Source organism: Corythoichthys intestinalis, chromosome 14 (genome assembly GCF_030265065.1).
Source record: "Corythoichthys intestinalis isolate RoL2023-P3 chromosome 14, ASM3026506v1, whole genome shotgun sequence".
Lineage (NCBI taxonomy): Eukaryota > Metazoa > Chordata > Actinopteri > Syngnathiformes > Syngnathidae > Corythoichthys > Corythoichthys intestinalis.
The window spans coordinates 17,353,141-17,373,784 of record NC_080408.1 but is presented as its reverse complement, the minus strand read 5'-3'; the positions used below and the strand labels follow the sequence as shown (position 1 = coordinate 17,373,784).

Here is a 20,644-nt window from a genome sequence, read left to right as displayed (position 1 = left end):
TAGTGAACCTTCCTCGCGAACATAAGTACCGTATTGGCCCGAATATAAGACGGCCCTGATTATAAGAGGACCCCCTTATTTTTCAAGACTCAAGTTTGAAAAAAAGACTTTTCGAACACCAATTTTTATACAGAAAATAATTACAGTACGTCTGAAACAAATGATTATAACAATATATTTGAGAGAAAAAGCATGTTATTTTGCATCATTCAAATCTAAATATCTGAACATTTAAATATGTAAACTAAAGTGCAATCACCTTCGTAAATGAATGGCTTTTGGTTTTTGAAATGTAAATAAACCAATCTATTGTGATAAAACAACAAAATTGCAATAACTGCATTAACCATCAAAGTGAAGTCTAACTGTAACTGTAGTCTTGAAACAAATCTGAACAAGGAAAAACATTGCAATAAAATAATGCAAACTGGTTAAGCTAAAAGAGTAGCTGAGATCTGTCATGACAAAACATCGCTTCACTGATATCTGGCGCCATCTAGCGTCGTGAATGGGGAGAGTAGCTGAGATCTGTCATGACAGGACATCGCTTCAATGATATCTGGCGCCATCTAGCGTCGTGAATGGGTATAATGTCTAGACCGCGAATTAAAGACGACCCCCTTTTTCAGTGTTATTACAATGCAAAAAACACTGTCTTATTTTCGGGCCAATACGGTAACTTTTTTTATCTAAAATACTCCAAAATCGGCAAAATCTTGACTTGAATCCATCTTTAATTGATGAAACAGTTTTAAAACTTTCACATGCTGAAAGCAGAAAAAAGGGAACTAATGCAAAAACGGGAGAAATTTTAACAACAGTTGATTTACAACATTAAATGACTTCCAAACATAGCAAAGGTTACAATGTTTTTTTGTTGTTGTTTTTTTTTTGGGAAAAAAAAAAAAAAAACCTGAAAGGTAACACCAGTTATTTTGCCAAGTAACTATTTACGCTAACATTCCGGTAACTGAGTTACTAACTCGATTACTTTTTGGGAGAAGTAATTTTTAACTGTAATTAATTACTTTTTAAAAGTAAGATTAACAACACTGGTCATAAAGATGAAGTATGCAGAATGAAAAGTGACGAAAGCGGAGATTTTATTCTGCCAATTTTTTGCCGAACACAATTTGTCCGCAACTTTTGCTGATCACTTCTCAGAATTAGCAAAAGGAATGTTCCCTGACTCAAGGATTGCATCGGTAAGTTAATTTTATCAAATGACCTTTTCAATCTATAATTGGACACACTAGCTACCTTCAAGTCAAGCTGAATTGCGAGCTGAAGTGTCATGAAGTGCAGCCATCAAGACATGATAGAAATTGCCAAAAGTGCGACATACAATTATAACAAAAGTCATTTTTAATTTGAGTAATAAGGATGTAGCTGTAGACATTGTTCTTTGATTGCTGCAGGTTATATGTTACAATATTACCAACAGTGTTGGGAATAACGTCGTTATAAGTAACGCCGCTACATAACAGCGTTATTTTTTCAGTAACGGGGTAATCTAATTATTTTTTTCCGCCGTTACAATGCCGTTACCATTACTGACGGTCAAAAGCGGTGCGTTACTTACTCTAAATAAATTGAAGAAACTACCAGCCGTAGCGAGTCTACTCTGCTCTGTTTATTTGTCATCCAAAACTTTGGGTGCGTTCAGGTTCGAGAATAGCGCACGTACTTCTTATGACTCCAGGCTGTTTGTCTCTGCTCATTCAATTAGACAATGCTTTCCAAAGCTTTCTAACGTTTCTGTGTTTGCTACACCTGAATGCTAGCTTCATTCCCATCCCCTACTGTCAGCCAGCAAGAATGCTGCTTCCATCTTGAGGATGGCAGACGCTTTGAGGGTGACGGGAAGAGTAGGTGGACGAGGCTACCTGAATGCACCCCCTGGATAGATGCGATGGAAGTGATTGTGACTGGCTGAGGGTTAGAGTCATGTGTCATGGTAAGCCAATCAGAGCCGGTGTTTTCACGCACAAACCCGAACAGCGCGTGCGGCAAACACACACACGCAAAACAGATGCAGAGGGATATGATGGCAGAGCATTCAGAGGAAAATTTGTCCTTTACGAGGCGGAGATATAAACACTTTCAAGTTGGTTGAAATTAAAGGAAAGAACGTGCATTTATGTCCCGGGGCAAAGCTTTTGTCGACATCTGTGGTAAGCAATTCAAATCTGTTTATTTTTGTTGCACTTCAAGTGTAGGATAAATCTGTTGCTGGTGAGGTGCAAAAATTACAAGGTTCTATAACACAACTTCCTGTCTGTTCTTCTCTATTCAACTGACTCGAATACTGCTCAGAAAATTTCAAATTCTTTGACATACAACTTTTTAAAGTAACGGACATAGTTACTTTCCCTGGTAACTAGTTACTTTTACTATAGAGTAATTTAGTTACTCAGTTACTTTTTGGAAGAAGTAGTGAGTAACTATAATTACTTTTTTAAAGTAAAGTGCCCAACACTGATTACCCAAAAATTCATACTATTTTAAAAATTGAGTTTTTGTTTCATATTGCACGCTATATACAACATCGTAAGATTCGGCACCAATTTGTAAGGGCATACGTCACTATTTGTAAGGTTGCCAACGGCCTCGGGCTGACAGGTATGGCTATATGGCCTTTCAACAGTAGCCAATGAGTTAACACTACTAATGTATGGAAGGGAATGAGTTACATTTTTGTGTGCAATCCCTGAAATATCCACTAGATGCCCCCATCGTGTCATATTTCTGACAGAGACGAGCGTACACAAAGAGACACGTGACACCATTGATATTGTAATACATTTATAGAATTGCTTTTCTCTTTACAGGCTGTCATACAGGAGGACCAAAGGAAAGCGCACACGATACGGTCCGTAAACCCAAAGCGATATAAACAGAATGATTGTCACTCACTTACTGCCAGTCACAAACAAAGTCAAGAAATAATAAATAATCCACCAAAATCTGTACAATATGCACACAGAGTTAGCTTTGGGTCCTCCGTACAAAGTAAAGAAGCGGACGGACACGAGTCGTGACTTCACACCAACATCCAGCCACTTTTTTTTCTTTTTCTTGCCATTTTAATGAATTCATTACTAGCGTAGTTTACAAAAAAATAAAGAAAAAAAGCAACCAAATGAGAAAAGGAGGCCATTTCATTATGTACACGTGGAACAAAGCGTTCCCATTCTGTTTGGAGCTCATTGTCCCGTCAGGTCCAAGGCAACAAGCACAGGTCGGCGAGGGGAAGGGCAGAACAATGTGTGTGTGTGTGTGTTGGCTGGCCGGCCAACAAAACACTTGGCACGTCGGACACGTCGTCAGAGTCTTTGTGAGTCTCTGTCTTTTCTGCGATTTAGCCAGAATTCAAGTATTCCAGAGCCACTTCGTAGCAGAACTTGTACTGCTCCTGTAAACCCAATTAAGAAATTAAAAAAATTCAATGGGAAAATGGTTGAAAATTGCAAACAAACACTTAAAGTGCCTATGACAGCAAAAAGCATGTTTATTTCATATTTCACGTGGTATTTTATGCTCCTGAATGAAATGGACTGCTTGGATATGTGTGGGAGCGATCGATATTTTTCAAAGTTTTGAATCACGCGAAAATGAGTGACTTCCTTGATTGATGAAGAATGCGAATGTGACGTAAACGGGATTTTCAGTATACAGCCAATATGCAGGACCACTGCGGATTCAGCTGATTTTGCGGATCATTTCGTTTATTTTTCGCATCACGCCAGCCCAATGTGCTGCAGGCTTTTGTTGCTGCACCAGGGAGAGGCGTGAGAGCCTTTTTGGGTTTCAAAAAGTTCCCGTTCACTGTGGATAATGGCCAAAACAAGTCTGTGGGACTATTGTGAGGTGAGTAAGCTATGTGTTTTATATTATGTAAGCTATGTGTTTTATATTATGTCAATTACTGGGATCATGCCACACGTTTAATAAGGAGGTGGCTTGCATTTTGTGGGTGACAATTCTCCTTGTCCACCGAGAAGGCCACTCGGCTGACGACCGGCGGCTTGTCACACACCACGGTCACTTCCACCCTCTCGTATTCGCGTGCCCGCCGAGAATGCGCTTTCCTCTGCTTAGCCACAAGCAGCCCGCCGCTGGCCGGTTTGTCCACCGATCGATCCCGCTCGATCCTATTCGCGTGCCCGCCAAGAATGCGCTTTCCTTGGCTTGGCCACGAGCAGCCCCCTGCTCCGACGTAGGCCGGTTTGTTCACCAAGAATGGGTTATTTTTGGCATTCATTCCCGGCGATAAGCACTGCCAGCCTGCCGTGGCCGCAGCATAACAATGAGCCGTAACTTGCTCGCCACCTGGGGCTGGCCGATCGGTGAAGAGAATCAACCCCGCCGCCATGTGTGAGATGAGTCGGGGTAGTTTTGTGTGATTTTTCGTTTTCGAAAGGCAAGAATAAGATTGCTCGGTTCGGGTTAGCATGTCGGCTAGCTGTCATACCTCCTGTTTTCTTTACCTCTTTCCACTGTCTCAGAAGCCGGGGCAGGTAAATGACAGAAGCTGGACTAACTCCCGTGGCATAAAATACGGTTTGGGAAATGAAGCTGCCAATTTTGACTGGTTGCCGATCGGCGAAAACAATCGACAACCCCGCCACCGCGTGATATCATCCTGGGTAGTTTTGTGTGATTTTTTGCTTCGAAAGCCGAGAATAAGACGTTGTAACATCACTCGGTTCGGGTTAGCATGTCGGCTAGCTGTCAAGCCTCCTGATTTGTTTACACTCTCTGAAGCCGGGGCAGGGAAATGACAAAAGCTGGACTAACTCCGGTAGCATAAAATATAGTTTGGGAGGTGCAAGAAGTGGACAGGTTTGACCATTATGTAGTAATTCTGCCCTGTCATACCGAATAAATACATTTTTAATATTCCATGTTGAATTTGGCACAAGACTGTTATTTGTCATGACAATACCATTTATTTAGCAATTGGGGAAAAAATACATTGATAAAAAGAATATCCTGTAAAAATAGTGGAATAAAGAGATTGAAACAATCATGACATTTTTCTGCTCTCTGTCGTATTTCCCTTATTCTGAATCTTCCCCCTCAATGGGCTGAATCATATAAAATCGTGACCCTGCCGACGTCATCATCCAGCTGGGGACGCTAGAGCGCTATCATGACAGGCGGGTCTAAACGACAGATTAAAAGACTAATTTCTCGTCATCCGCGTTTTGCCAAATTGTTGTATATACTCGAATCGTCTCAAAATATGATTCTAATTCACATACTTAAGACTTTTTTTTTATGCTGTCACAGGCACTTTAACCCATTGTTTTGATTGATTGTCCTATCCATTTGAACTGGGAGAGGCTGGCAGCGAATGACAGCCCTACCAGTTTAAATGGATTTGAAGTCTGTCGTCGTCACTGGCACGTAACGTAATTCAGACTCATTTCTTTCTACTTTGCAGCAGTTGCAGTAAGGGGCAAGTGTGAGACTCACCAGCAGGTCTACCATGTTAGGCTTGTTGTTTCTCAGCGTCTTGACGGCGTGAAAGACATCAACGGCGTGCTGGTGCTGCAGCATCTCGCACACGATGCTAATGGCGCAGAAGGTCCCGCTGCGACCACCGCCGTTCCTAAAATGGATGTGGCCAGTACACATTTGAAACCATGTTGGACTTTTATCTAATTATCCCATTATAGGCCAAGCGACTACGTATTTTTGGCAATTAAAAAATCACATTGTTTTGCCTCCTTTTAGTAAGCAGACTAAAGCTAGGTTCTTACTGCAGGTCTTAATGCACAATTGCAATTTTTTGTCATGTTTTTTGGCGTGCCCGTTCAGACAGCCTTTGTCCATTGAGCCCGTTCAAGTACGCATGCGCTCTAATTCGCAGTCCGACACATCCTGAGCAAACTGACCCGCATGCGCAGAAGCATCGAAACAAATGACTACACATGCTGGCTGTACGTCATTCCAGGGAGATATTTTGATTTTCAAAAAGATGACACAAATAATACACATTAATTATCCCCGTTTAGTCTATAGTCAAAGTTTATATGAATTGATAGATCACAAGTACGCACTGTGCGCGCGTGACGTACACACGAGCCTTATGTGTGTGTGTCAGTTTGCCCCGACTCGGCCATGTACGGAAACATTGCTTATTTGACGGACAGAAAGAAATCAGGCTTATCCTTTTCTTCATTTTATTTTTTTAATGCCTGTGGTCAAGCCCGCCTCCTGTGTAAAAGCCGAGTTCAAGCTAGGCGCTAACGCTAATGCACAGCGATCGGTGCCGTCCTGCCTGCCACTCTCGCGCTTTGCTGAGGTAATTTCTGCATGAATTCCGATTTAGGAGACTTGACTGTTCAGACCGCCGCCACATTCTCGAACAATGTGGCTCAGATCGGATTTAGACTACATACAAAAGTAACCCAGATCAGATTTGAAACGGTCCACTTCTATGAGACTTGTCCTGTTCAGACTGTAAACTTAATGCCTCACTCGATTTGTGCATTAAGACCTGGGGTCTGAACCGAGCCTAAGTGCTCGATGTTTTACACACTTTTAATCACAGAACACTCTCACACGTCATGAATTCACCAACTATGTAAAGTCATGGTTGCCATTTAGAAAGCGTACCTACTAGTCTTTTCGCCTGTGAACTGCTGTTAACAAACACAAAACAGTGAGTCTGACTTGATCTACCTACTAAAGGGCAGATAATAAGATTAAAGATATCAAATATTCACTTATTTAATATAAAATTAAGCCGCATCAGATGGTTCAAAGAGCTGCATGTGGCTGTGGAGCTGCAGGTTGCTGATCCCTGACATACAGTGGGGAGAACAAGTATTTGATACACTGCCAATGCCCATTGGCAGTGTATCAAATACTTGTTCTCCCCACTGTATGTGGATATCACATTTTGGGTCACATAGACAACTACATTAGTATTTTGATATACAAGTATGGCTTACATGACCCAAAATGTGATGAGAATAAAATAGACTCAAAAGCCTTTATTGTAATTGTACAGAGTACGAGATTTAAAGCCTTGCCATAACGTGGACCACATAGAACAGAGGCAAGAGTACAATAAGGCTATTATAAAAATACAGGTTACAATTGGTTACAATTACCAGGTCTCAATTATTGTAGGTATAGTATTATAGTAGTATTTTCGTTGTTGTATTTTTAATATCATATATATCAAATTAAGACGCACTAATGAACCATATTTTAATGAAAAGAAAATAAGATTATAATAAATAAAACCAGCAATACACTCTGGTTATGGCCCCCGATAACACTGTAGAGGTAAATATTCATTTCTTAAATGTCATAATATTTAACTCATTGCCTGCCGTGGACGGGGATGGACATCCAATGCATTTATACTGGGAGGCTTGGCTGTGATTGCTCAGGTTTCAGTGCCTCAATCGTTACCTGCCAACCTCTCCCAATCAGAACAGATTGGATGTGTTGCGCCGTCAATGGCAGCCAATGAGTTAAACGAGAGCCTTATACAGGGTTAGACTATCAATTTATTCCTATTGTTTTCATTAAATTATCAAAGTATTAGTTGTTTTATTTCTAATCTTCATTCAGTTTGATGATTATATTATAGAAATATTCTTACAAGTTAGGTTTAGGAATGTAGGAGAATGTATCATCATCATTTTGTTACTGTTTTCCCATCAATTTAAATTGTTTTTATTAACTAATAATTATCTTACACAGTATATATTCAGTATATTACACAGCAAGTATCTATTGGATTATTTTATTAGATTTTTTCTACAAGGATGGCTTTACAGTTTCATAGTTCATAATCATTATATTCCTCATGACCAACCTTTATCTTATACAGTACTTTGTTTCAACCATTGCTAGTATTGCAGTAACAGTATTATTCCACGAGATAGCGCCGTTTCCCCTTTTTAAGCAGAGCGTATTTTTTGAACTTACAGACAGTGGACCACCGTCCGTCCCTCTCCACCATCGTACTCATCCTGCCACTTGTCGACTTGGCGGATGAGCTTGAGGAAGGAACGTTTGGACATGGGCGTATCTCGATACATAGGCCATCCCAGGAACTGGAACTGCTGCACCATGCGGTAGCCATCCTGAGGCTGACCAAAAAAATGGACAGTGGATTAATAATCATCTTTCGTTCAATAATTACTGTCTGAAATAATTCCTAACTACCAACACCGACAGAAATTTGCTCGTGTGTGCGCTTTAAACACGTTTCAGAGCTTTGACGGCGGTATGATATTCTCACGGTATGATAATTAAACACAAATATATCGCGGTTACGCTGGATCACGGTATTGCAATTATAGCTCTAAAATGTTTTACTTTGAGATATCTGGGTTAAAAAAAACAAAACTTTTTTCCATTTAACACGATTTTTATTTTTCAAAACATTAGCAAATTGGAACATAACTATAATGTTAAATTTAAAAAATAACAAAATATTCTAAATACAATTAAAATAAATGCAGTCCTTAAGGTGAGCCTAAACCCACAGTGGAAGGTCAACATTATTACCATCAGAACAAAAATAATTGAATTATTTTCCATAAAAAGCACGTGTGTATGACTTGTGTTATGTTTACATGATACACACACACTCTTTCTCAATACAGACAGTTGCCAGAAAGAAAAAAACACGTGTTGCCACCGCTAGACACATTAACTCATTCACTCCCAGCCATTTTCACCGGCGCAACCCCCTTCGCTCGCGGCCGTTTTACTGGATTTTGACTGATTTTGCAAGGCCCACAGAAAATTCTGTTCTATTGCTATATAAACATGGAACCCACCAAAAGAAAGATGAGACTATTTTTTTCAGCAGAAAAAAAAAATAGATCATATATTTTTCCATTCTTTAGGAAACAGCATTAGAAAATAGCTTAGTTTGAGCAATTTTCCAATTTCTGATGAAAAAACAGAGAAATTGAGCTTTTTGTAAAAGCATACATTTCAAACATAACTTTGACTTTAACACAGCTATTTTTCGCTTTTGTGACATCCCAAAAATCTCAATAATGTTTTCCTTCTACAAAATAACATAAACAAGAAGACAGAAGAGCTTTTGATAGCAAAGCAGCAATTTATTTACACTAGGGCTGTCAAAATTATCGTGTTAACGGGCGGTCATTAATTTTGAAAAATTAATCACGTTAAAATGTTTGACGCAATTAACGCACATGCCCCGCTCAAACAGATTAAAATGACAGCACAAGTCATGGCCACTTGTTTTGTCGCCCTCTGTTGCCGCTTGAGTGCGACTGATTTTATGGGCATTGTGTAATTATTGACATCAACAATGGCTGTTTATTTTTTTATTGCAAATTTTACAAATTTTATTAAAACGAAAACATTAAGAGGGGTTTTAATATAAAATTTCTATAACTTGTACTAACATTTATCTTTTAAGAACGACAAGCCTTTCTATCCATGGATCGCTTTAACACAATGTTAATGTTAATGCCATCTTGTTGATTTATTGTTATAATAAACAAATACAGAACTTATGTACAGTATGTTGTATGTATATATATCCGTCTTGTGTCTTATCTTTCCATTCCAACAATAATTTACAGAAAAATATGCCATATTTTATAGATGGTTTGAATTGCGATTAATTACGATTAATTAATTTTCAAGCTGTGATTAACTATTAAAAAATTTAATCGTTTGACAACCCTAATTTACACATAACTTAACTATTGAACTGTTGAACTATTTGCGCACATAGCAACGGGGAAGGCTTGCGGCTGCTCCCGGTTGAATGAGGTGGCTCCCAGTAATCTGATGAGTCCGGATATAGATCGGTCTCACTTTTTTCATCATCTTCATCGTTGGTTTCAACCTCGGGCTCAGGAGTAACGCAACGTGAGCTCAGCAGAACGTATGTGGAACCTGACGCCGTTGTGGCCTTCACTGTCTGTCTCATCAACATAGATTTTTTTTAATCCTTCTTTGACAATGGTTTCGTTTTCTTTTCAAAACACTCCTCCAGTGTCATTTGCCTTTTATTCCCGATCGTTCTCCTCATTTTTCTCAAATTCTCACGTGTCTTCACAAGATCCCTCCAACTTCCGTTTCCTGCCTTTGTTTCTTCACTTCCTTTCTTGGCCCGAGATGAGTTCTTATAAAATGCGCTACTGCCCTCCAGTGGCCAGTTTTATTGCTTTAAAATGAGTTTTGAGCATTGTGCAATGCAGTTTAGGTGCAACAGAACCTAGAGATGCCTCTTGCCAAAAAAAACCGTAAAAGACGTATAAATACGTTTTTGGGACACTGAAACAATTAAAAATAGAACGTATTTATACGTTTTTGGGAGCAAATGAGTAAAACACGCTGGAGTTAACCCTCGTAGCTGGTGGGAAAAGTTCATCACTGTGTTTAATGACCTTTAATTTTGTATATATGTGAAATCATATTGGAGGTATTGCTTTCTCGGCAGCCACCGTCTGTAAACATGTTTTACATGTCGGTTGGCCCCCCTCTAAGCTGTCTGTAATTTTTCTGTAGCCAAAGCATTCCCATACCAGCAATTTCGTTTTCTTCGATGGGGGAAAGAGTTCTGGAGTAGGGTTGTTCCGATCATGTTTTTTTGCTCCCGATCTGATCCCGATCATTTTAGTTTGAGTATCTGCCCATCCCGATATTTCCCGATCTGATGGCTTTTTTTTGCTCCCGATTCAATTCCAATCATTCCCGATAATTTTTCCCGATCATATACATTTTGGCAATGCATTAAGAAAAAAATGAATAAAACTCGGACAAATATATACATTCAACATACAGTACATAAGTACTGTATTTGTTTATTATGACAATAAATCCTCAAGATGGCATTTACATTATTAACATTCTGTCTGTGAGAGTGATCCACGGATAGAAAGACTTTTATTCTTAAAGGATAAATGTGACTTTGTAAATTGTGACTAAATATTGCCATCTAGTGTATTTGTTGAGCTTTCAGTAAATGATACGGTAGCCATGCCCAAATGCATGATGGGAAGTGCAACCATGACTGTGCACAGTGCTACCAATTGATATATCTATTCTGTGTTGGGAAATAACCTAGGGTGTTAAGAAAAAGATCAATTACTACCTTGCTTCCCCACATTGCTTCCCACGATATTTCTAATCGTAGGGAGAGGGATTGTAAGGCTTTAACCAATTAAAAAAAGGCTCCAAAGGCTGCCAAAATTCACTCTACTCATTTTACGCTGCCTTTTAGCTCTCTATATAGGTAAAACGGCGCCATTACAGATTGAGCGCGACAATGCGTGAGTGGGTTGTGCAGCGCATGCATTAATTACGTTAAATATTTTAACGTGATACATTTTTGAAAAAATTAATTACCACCGTTATCGGGATAAATTTGATAACCCTATCTTAAGCCTAAACTAAAGACTCTGGATGAGTGTAACATATTATGTCTGTAACGTTAAATACAATTAGAGAACAATTTAATTAAAAAAAATATATATATATATTTAAAAAAAGGCATGTCCGATATTTTTTTGCCGATTCCGATACTTTGAAAATGACGTGATCGGACCCGATTGATCGGGATGACGATCGATCGGGACATCTCTATTCAGGAGTTTCACCTCCTCCAGCAATCGTGTGGCACAGCTGACTCACTGACACTGAGCAACAACCGGTGGGGGAGAGTTGAGCATTGCAACTGCAAGCGAGGGATTTCTCCATGCATTTTTGGGACATAAAAAATAGCTAACACCTTAGGGACGGTATTACGGAAAATGTTTGCCGTTTTGAAACCTTGACGTTTTCAAACCACGGTATACCTTGAAACCGGTAATTGGCACATGTCTATGGTCATCAGTGAGTTAAAGAAGGAAAGACAAGGTTGAACGGAATAGACATCTATTGCCGTCCATGGTAGCTAATGAGTAAGGCGAGGTCAGCAGTCTCCCCTGTTGCGGCATTTGCGTGCGTTGATGGATGAGCGCGGTTACCGTGGGAGACGCGCGGTTAAGCAATCAGTAAAAGGTCCAGACACTGTAAATCGCACCCGGACACGTAGATCGATATTTGCTGTCAGCAATCACGCACAATTAGATGGGGCTGGACACGGCACGTGTGCTTAAAACATTCGGAGTCATCAAATTCATCATACTGGGTACAAGTCGGCTGTACAATCCACTTCCAGCAGAGTTCGCCATCTACATCGAAAAAGTAGTTACACAATGTTATTCTAATTATTTTGTCATTTTCCCCAATTGAGAATCGGTCATTTCAAGGGGGAGTTTAGTTCGTCACAACATTAAATGTAGTGAAGCAAAAAACAAACAAAAAAAAGAGCGAGCAACTATCGCGGCATCCTCGTTATTGAACAGAAGGCCTCGGCCTCTGCACAGCTTGAACAGACAAATGGTGGTGACTGAGTGGGATGTGCGAGGTGCACAGGAAAAAAAAATTGGCACGAGAAGAAAAAAAACAAGTTAGAAAGAAAGTGAGCAAAAAAGGTGCGAAAACGAACTTTGGTACACTCACCCGTGCTGCATTGTAGATGCGGAATATTCTGCTGATGATGTCCTCTTCCAGGTCCGCGGAGACAAACTCCACCTGGATGGGACCGTGACGGTGTACGCCGTTTTCAGGCCAATACTGCGGGCACAACTACAAACAACAACAAACCAGTGTTAGTACATTTGGTGACAAAACAGCCACTTAAAGAGCATATGACACGAGAAAAAAAGTCTTAAATGGCATTATTATGTGAATTAGAATCATATTTTGAGACGATTCGACTATATACAACAATTTAGCAAAGTACAGATGACGAGAAATTAGTCTTTTAATCTGCCGGTTAGCCACGCCTACCATTATAGGGCTTTAGCGTCCCCAACAGGTGGATGACATCAGCGGTAGACTGGGCTCATCGGTTTTACTATTCAGCCCATTGAGGGGGAATTATTCAGAACGAGGAAAACGCGACGAAGAGAGCCGCAAAATGTCATTGTTTCAGTCTCTCTACTCCAATATTTTTACAGGATATTCTTTTTATCCAAGTATTTTCCCCAATAGCTATATAAATGGCTTGAGAAGGACCAGTCAGCCCGTCGAGGGGGAACTATTCACAACGAGGAAAACGCGACGAAGTGAGCGGCAAAATGTCATTGTTTCTGTCTCTTTACTTCAATATTTTTTACAGGATATTCTTTTTATCCAAGTATTTTCCCCACTTGCTAAATAAATGGCATGGTCATGACAAATAACAGTCTTGTGCTGAATGGAATATGAAATAATAAAAATGCATTCATTCAGGACGACATGGCAAAATTACTCCATAATGGTCAAAACTGTCGACTTCACCTTTACTGTCGCACCTCCCGAACGATATTTTATGACACCTAAATCGGACATATGTCATTTCCCTTCCCCGGCTTCGGAGAATGTAAACAAACCAGAAGGCGTGACAGCTAGCCGACATGCTAACCCGAACCGAGTGATGTTTCAAAGTCTTCGAAGTGGAAAATCACACATAACTACCCTGGATTATTTGACATGACGACCCGGTTGTCGATTGTCTTCGAGGATCGGCAAACCGCCCGGCGGAGAGCAATTTACAGTTCGTTCCCCGGAGGGGGGTGGCTGGAGTTGTTGTGCAGCTAACGTGCTGCTGCTAATGAGCATTAGGAGAGCTTTTTACATGCCTATCAATGATCAAACGTAAGTAGTCCTTCATTTAAAGGAAGTTTGTAGTGTTTACTTTGTAATCGCTGTATTCGTATTTGACATAATACAAAACAAGATGTTTACTCACTTCCTGGTAAGTCCAATGGTCCCACAGTAAATATCCATGGTGAATGGGAACCTTTTGAAACTCCAAAAAGGCGCATACGCCTCTCCCTCATACAGAATGATTTTTCTGCAGGCGTTTGGCTGGTGTGATGCGAAAAATAAACATATTAATCCGCAAAATCAGCTGAATCCTTCGTCCTCATACACAACAGTACACTGTAGCGTCAAGAGGACGTCTTCTACCGTACACATTTCAGCGCCCTCCTCCTCAATGCAAGACCGAAGCCGGAAGTCACTCATTTTCATGGCGTGGGATTCAAAAAACTGAATAAAAACAGCGATCGCTTCCACACACATCCAAGCAGCCCATATCATTCAGGGGCATAAAATACCGCGTGTATTATGAAATAAACATGCTTTTTCGTGTCACAGGCACTTTAACTGAAGATTTATTAATTAATTTATTTGATAGGGACAGTGCACATTAATGAATATCTACGAGCAGTGGCGTCACGTCCCATTAGGCAAACCAGGCAATTGCCTAGGGCCCCCAGCAGGCAGGGGCCCCCAGAGGACCAACAGATTTAGCACACGCAGCTTTACTGCAGTGTCGCAGTGACAAGTGTAGGGAATATTTCAATACCATGGAATCATTTGGCAGATTATCTAATGATTCTGTTATCAATCCCAATCAGCATTTTCTAGTGATGGGACGAAATGGGCCGAGGTTCCGAAGCTTTTGTCGAGTAATGGGAGGAGCGTTTCCGTGAAGCTTGTAGCGAGGCGCGCGTCATTTCGGCAAAACCCGGAATTGATGACGTGGGAAGCCTCACCGGCAGCCGGTTGAATCTCGTAAGCGCTTCGGAAGTTATCCGACATTTGGCGCGCATTGCAAAAACAGGACAGACTACGGTATGAATTGGTTGCAAAACGCAATGGCGATCGCCTGTTATCTCACATTTTGTGGATTTTGGGCTCCTGTACTTGTTACATGTGTGCGCAACAGTGCGACCAGTGCAATCTTTCTTCGAGCCTTGTCCTTTGCTTGCGATGGAACCTGCGCAAAAAAAGCGATCCTCCCCTGTATGGGAACATTTGATTTGATTGCTTTCAATAAGGTAAGAGAGAAAAATTACTTTATATAGCCTAAATGTGAGTGTGTGTACCTATCTGAACAGATCATCAACAGAATGAACAATCCATTAGTGTACTGGGAGGCACAAAAGAATACCTACCCAAATTTATATAAACTGGCACTCACATTTCTCTGCACCCCAGCTTCATCTGTGCCTTGTGAAAGAATATTTTCTAAAGCTGGTAAAATATTGTCCCAAAAAAAGAAACCGTTTAAAGCCAGCCACTGTGGGAAAGCTATTATTTCTAAATAAAAATTAATAACAAATTACTCTTAGCACTTGTTGTATTTTGTTCACATTCTAAATTACTAACACAAGCACATTCATATCTTTGTCTTAAGCAAATAGCCATTGAATTCTTACTAATGTTGACCTCTTAGGCTTCTAGACCACTTGATGGCACCATAGGGTCAATGAAGCACCATGAAGCTTTGCTACATGTGTAAACCAATTGGCTGCAAAGCTTCATTGCTTCATTTGGCCATCACTAACATTTACCATATCACGTAGATTATACATGTACTGTATAAGAAAGTCCGATCAACTATTAATACCACATAATTGTTTAAAGAGTTACTCACCAAGTACTCTCTGGAAAGTCCTTGCCGAGTTGTTATACATGGATTTTCACAGGCCACCTCATTAATTATGTGACTACTTAAAGAATTGGTCTATCGTATTCCTCGCTGAACACTCTATCAGAAAAATATAACATATATGCATCTAAAAAAATCCTAAACGATTTTATTAGCAATTTTAATACTCCTTTTAGCAAGGTTCCTTGGGTATGCATACGTTCCCATAGCAACCAGTCCTGTTATTGTCCTACGTCACAAGCGCTGCGTATTCTGGGAGCGAGAACAGGCGTAAGGTGCGCATTTTGAGCAGAGGACGGCCACCTGTTAAAATGTGTGCGTCCATGAACGAATTTAAGTACATCCATATGAGTCAGCGTAAAGTGCTTAGTTTTCGCCACTTATGGCCAAGATGACCGCACGTGCACACAGCGCGCACTCGCACCCCCCCACCTTTTGTGTTCATTATACTGCGCGAGTATGTATGTGCGTCACGTGACTCAGAAAGGCCCCATGTTGCTTGTTGCCTGGGGCCCTCGGGGACCCTTGCTATGCCTCTGTCTATTAGATACATCCAAAAGAAGTAAATATGTCAGATTATAGCAAAAATGCTAATTTACTTCCTCAGTCTATAGGCAGATAACGGAACAGAAATACAATACATAAGAGAGAACATGAGATCACAATAAAACACGACACAGTACAATAAATTACTGAGAAGTTAAAATTTAGTGGTTACACGACTGGTTTCCTTTCAAACACTGCTTGAGGTGAGTTTTGACGATTTGTAATGAAAGATACTCCCTGTTAGCGAGTGGTAGACTGGCCTTTACAGAGAAAGAATTTTGACCAAAGGCTGTTTTTCTAAGTGGTACCTCACAGTCCCCTCTAGAGGAGGCCCTGGTCCTGAGACAGCTGTGAGCCCCCATAAAGTCATGTGAGTCCGTGTAATACCTTGTACATCAGACAAGCCATTTAAACTGTTTTTAAACTCTCAAGGCCCAAATCAAAAAAATTCCTGGACGGTGTATGTAAGTCGATGCCATTGACGGCCATGGACGTCCAAATTTCCCATTCATTTCCAATGTCATTTGCATTGCATTGGCGCACAAGTACACACTTGCAAATGAGGGCTATGCATGTCCTTGCCATTGACGACCAGGTATGTTGATTCTATTGATGTCAATGTACTTGGACTCCATTGACGCATATGTAAGTCGATGCCATTGACGGCCATGGACGTCAAAATTTTCCCATTTGTTTCCAATGGCATTAACATTAACTTGAAGCCAATTTAGTCAGATGCCATTGACGGCCATGTATATCAATTCTATTGATGCCAATGTACTTGGATTCCATTGACACATATAGATGTCGATGCCATTGACGGCCATGGACGTCCAAATTTCCCATTCATTTTCAATGGCATTTAATTTGTTTAATGCCATTTACGGCCATGTTTGTTGATTCTATTGATGCCAATGTACTTGGATTCCATTGACGCAAATGTAAGTCGATGCCATTGATGGCCATGGACGTCCAAATTTCCCATTCATTTTAAATGGCAGAAAAAGAATGTCCCCAAATCAACAGGAAATGACAAGATATCAATAGGACGAGTCCCGCGAATGGCCCCAAATGACCTAATTTGATGAGGCCACGCCCCCAAATATCCCCAAATGACCTGATATGACCAGGCGACGTCCCCCAAATCTCCCCAAATGTCCTGATATGACCAGGCCACGCCTCCCCAAATGTCCCCAAATGATCTAATATGACTAGGATACGCCCCCAAGTGACCTGATATCACCAGGAGGTGTCCCCCAAATGTCCCCAAATGACCTGATATGACCAGGGCGTGTCCCTCAGATGTCCCCAAATAAACAGGAAGTGACCTGATATTGTCCCCGAAATGTTCCCAAACCTACCTGGGCGGGGCTAAGATCTGTATCTCCACACAGCAAAGACCCAGAGTAATTTCTCCACAAATTGCAATATTCAATACAGTATGTGATGGAATCATTGAATGCAGAAACATTCTAGAAGCCCCAAGTGTTATGAAAGGTCATATTCTGATAGCATTAATCTAATAAAACATTACAATCTGTCACATTCTGCTGCTGGTCAGATTTTGTTTTGTTACAGGGCCGTCTGTGGGGGCGTTCCCGACATCGCACCTGCAGCTAATTCCAGCTCATCAACAGTTGTTTTAAAACACAGACGATCCAGGAGAAGGGAGCCAAGATATTAGCTTGCCGGTCGCCATTCGACACCTTGAACTTTGGAGTTGCTTTGCATTTTGTGATTTCACCCCTGCCTTGGGTTTTAGTCGTCTGCCGCTTTATTTTTGAATTCCTCTCCCTTGTGCAAGTATTAGAGTGTATTTTAGTTGTTTTATTGGCTTTCTGCCTACCACCTTGGTTTACCCTCGCATTTACAGTACTGATCCCAGTTTTGTCATTTCCCCTTTTCTGCAATGGCGTGTTTTTTGTTTTGTATTTAATAAACCCTTGAACGCATCCCTCTGTTGTTTGTTGTGTGTTTTGAGGTCCAACTTTGTTTCCGCATTTGCGGACTCGATCACAATCCTGTTCATAAAACATATATACTTAATGCCATATTGGCCCGAATATAAGACAGTCCTGATTATAAGACGACCCCCTCTTTTTCAAGACTCAAGTTTGAAAAAAGACTTTTTGGACACCAATTAATTTTTATACAGAAAATAATTACAGTACATCTGAAACAAATGACTATAACAATATATTTGAGAGAAAAAGCATGTTATTTTGCCTCCTTCAAATCTTAATATCTGAACATTTAAATATGTAAACTAAAGGGCAATCACATTCGTAAATGAATGGCTTCTGGTTTTTGAAATGTAAATAAACCATCTATTGTGATAAAACAACAAAATTGCATTAACCATAAAAGTGAGGTCTAACTGTAGTCTTGAAACAAATCTGAATGAAGAAAAACATTGCAATAATGCAAACTGGTTTAGCTTGAGAGTAGCCGTGATCTGTCATGACAGAACATCACTTCAATGATATCTGGTGCCATCTAGCGTTGTGAATGGGTATAACGTCAAGATCGCGAATATAATACGACACTTTTTCAGTCCTATTTCAATGCAAAAAACACAGTCTTATATTTGGGCCAATACGGTACATATTTAATATAGTGATACTAAAAGAGCTCTAATTTTAAAAATGTTTTTTTAAAGCGAAATTTGCCATTAAGGTTCTGCTGTCATATTTGTCAGGGAAAAAACTTTTTAGAAAAATATCTATTTCTTTTGAGGAACTAACAGTTAAGGAAATTATGTCCCCTTTTTTAATCATTTTAAAGTCAGGTTTGAGAACAAATTGTTTTGAAAAAAATAAGTTTTTGATAGATTTTCTGTGAAAAAGTTCTCGTTTGAGGAAAAAACTTTTTGAAATATAGCGAAACTTGTTTCATCAAGACAAAACGTAGTTTTGAGAGAAGTAACCATTCTTTGACAAAAATGTATTGAAATTTTTCACAAAACTTAAGAAAAAATGAATATTTCCAACGGCAGTTTTATAAAAATGATCACTTTTTTGATAAAAGTGCACTTGTGAGAACAAAAAAAAAACTATACCTTAGTTAAGGCAGTTATCCTTCTGAGGAAAAAAAAAACAAACATTCATTTTGGAGTAGGCTTGATTAACGTTTTTTTCATGAAACAAACCTCTTTTTCCCTCCTATCAGTTAGTTCCCCCCCCCCCCCCCCCAAAAAAAAAACCCAACCAAACAAACAAACAAAAAAGCATATTTCCTTGAAAGGAAATCTTAACAAAACTATAATTCAAAAACTGAAGACAAAATATTTTTTTTCTAGACATACTTTTTATGGCTTCATTATTTCAAGAGGAAAAGTACCATAAATTGACAGCATCATCAATACTGGTATGTTTAAAATGACTGTTACATCTTCCCCTCCTTTTCGGTCTTCCCAGGAGAAAATGTGTGTATTTTTTGCGAGTGTAACCCACTTGTGGATCACTCAGAAGCGAACGCCAAACTGAGACGCTCGGTCACACGACGGTGAACAAACAAGAAAAAACAAGCCCACTTGAGCGCCGTTAGATTGCACACACTGACAAGAACAAGTGTGCGTACGTGTGTTGTCTGCCGTTGTGTAACGAGCACAAATAGAGATGGTGATGTCGAAGAGGGAGCGCCGCCATCCACAGTTGCACAACTGCTTCCCGCCTCGGCGGGTTTCTGCGAGAATATTGAATGAAAGGCCTCCCCCGCTTCCTCAGCTTAGAAGGGAGGAGGAGTAAGAGTGAGAGGGTTGCTGGCTTTGATGGGCGGGTGTTATGACAGAGCCCCGGGCTGAAAAATGTGGAGTGCCACCGGAGCTGCTCACTCAGCTCGTTGACAACACGCTCACACTGCTTTTTACCCGCAGTTCCTTGCCGCTCAACACAACGAGGCCTCCGCTGGGACTTGATGACATTTCTGATTGGTCGAGACCAGTTTCACAACCAAGTTTCTTTAAGTTTTGAATGCATTTAGGCATTCCGGATTTCGTCGCCAGCGTAGGAACGGAACTTGTTCATAACTTAGGGACTACCAGTTTTTTCATTGTTGATGAAAACAACACTGCTAGTAATAAAAATTTAGATAATATAGTTGCACGAGTGTGCAAAAATCTGGCATTTGAAGGGAATTATATATCTAGTTTACTGAAACATACCTGTGCGGGGTCTACGTCATTGAGCATGACGATGGAGGTGCAATGGTAGTCTAGCACTAGCCTCCAGAAGTCCTTGACGGTGTTGGGAAGAGGATGCTGCGTAACGATGAACGCCGACGGCTGCTTGTAGCTCTGCCAAATTGGACAAAGAAAGAGAAATGTAGAACATTTCAGAAAAAGCTGGACGCGCAATGTACGAACTCCATAATGCAGTGTTCAATCTAAAGAGACGGGATGTTTCCTCAAAGGGTGTCACGGCTACCATCTGGCAGTCAGAGCTGACGTGCCAGATGGTTGATATGATCGAAGTGACACAAATTGGACAGAAAATACTTGGAAAAGGGTCACAGGCACTTCAATAAATAACTTTAAAGACAATAGGACAAAGGCCCGACTTAACACCCTGCCATTGACGGCGTTAG

The 20,644-nt window shown here is 40.3% G+C and overlaps 1 protein-coding gene across 8 annotated transcripts in view; it reads right to left on the bottom strand.

Annotated features, from left to right (window-relative positions):
* Window positions 1-2,788: 2,788 nt before the first annotated feature.
* Window positions 2,789-20,644, bottom strand: part of LOC130929769 (receptor-type tyrosine-protein phosphatase mu-like) — a 468,571-nt gene continuing 450,715 nt past the window's right edge. For 7 of the 8 annotated variants that reach the window (XM_057857247.1, XM_057857248.1, XM_057857250.1 and 4 more), the window contains 5 exons: window positions 20,223-20,354; window positions 12,532-12,657; window positions 7,957-8,120; window positions 5,482-5,617; window positions 2,790-3,415 (listed from right to left, as the gene is read on the bottom strand). In XM_057857247.1, the coding sequence (XP_057713230.1) occupies window positions 3,362-3,415; window positions 5,482-5,617; window positions 7,957-8,120; window positions 12,532-12,657; window positions 20,223-20,354 (612 nt within the window). In that variant the 3' untranslated portion in view covers window positions 2,790-3,361. Of the gene's footprint in view, window positions 3,416-5,481; window positions 5,618-7,956; window positions 8,121-12,531; window positions 12,658-20,222; window positions 20,355-20,644 lie in introns of all 8 variants that reach the window. The other variant, XM_057857249.1, reaches the window with a different exon arrangement.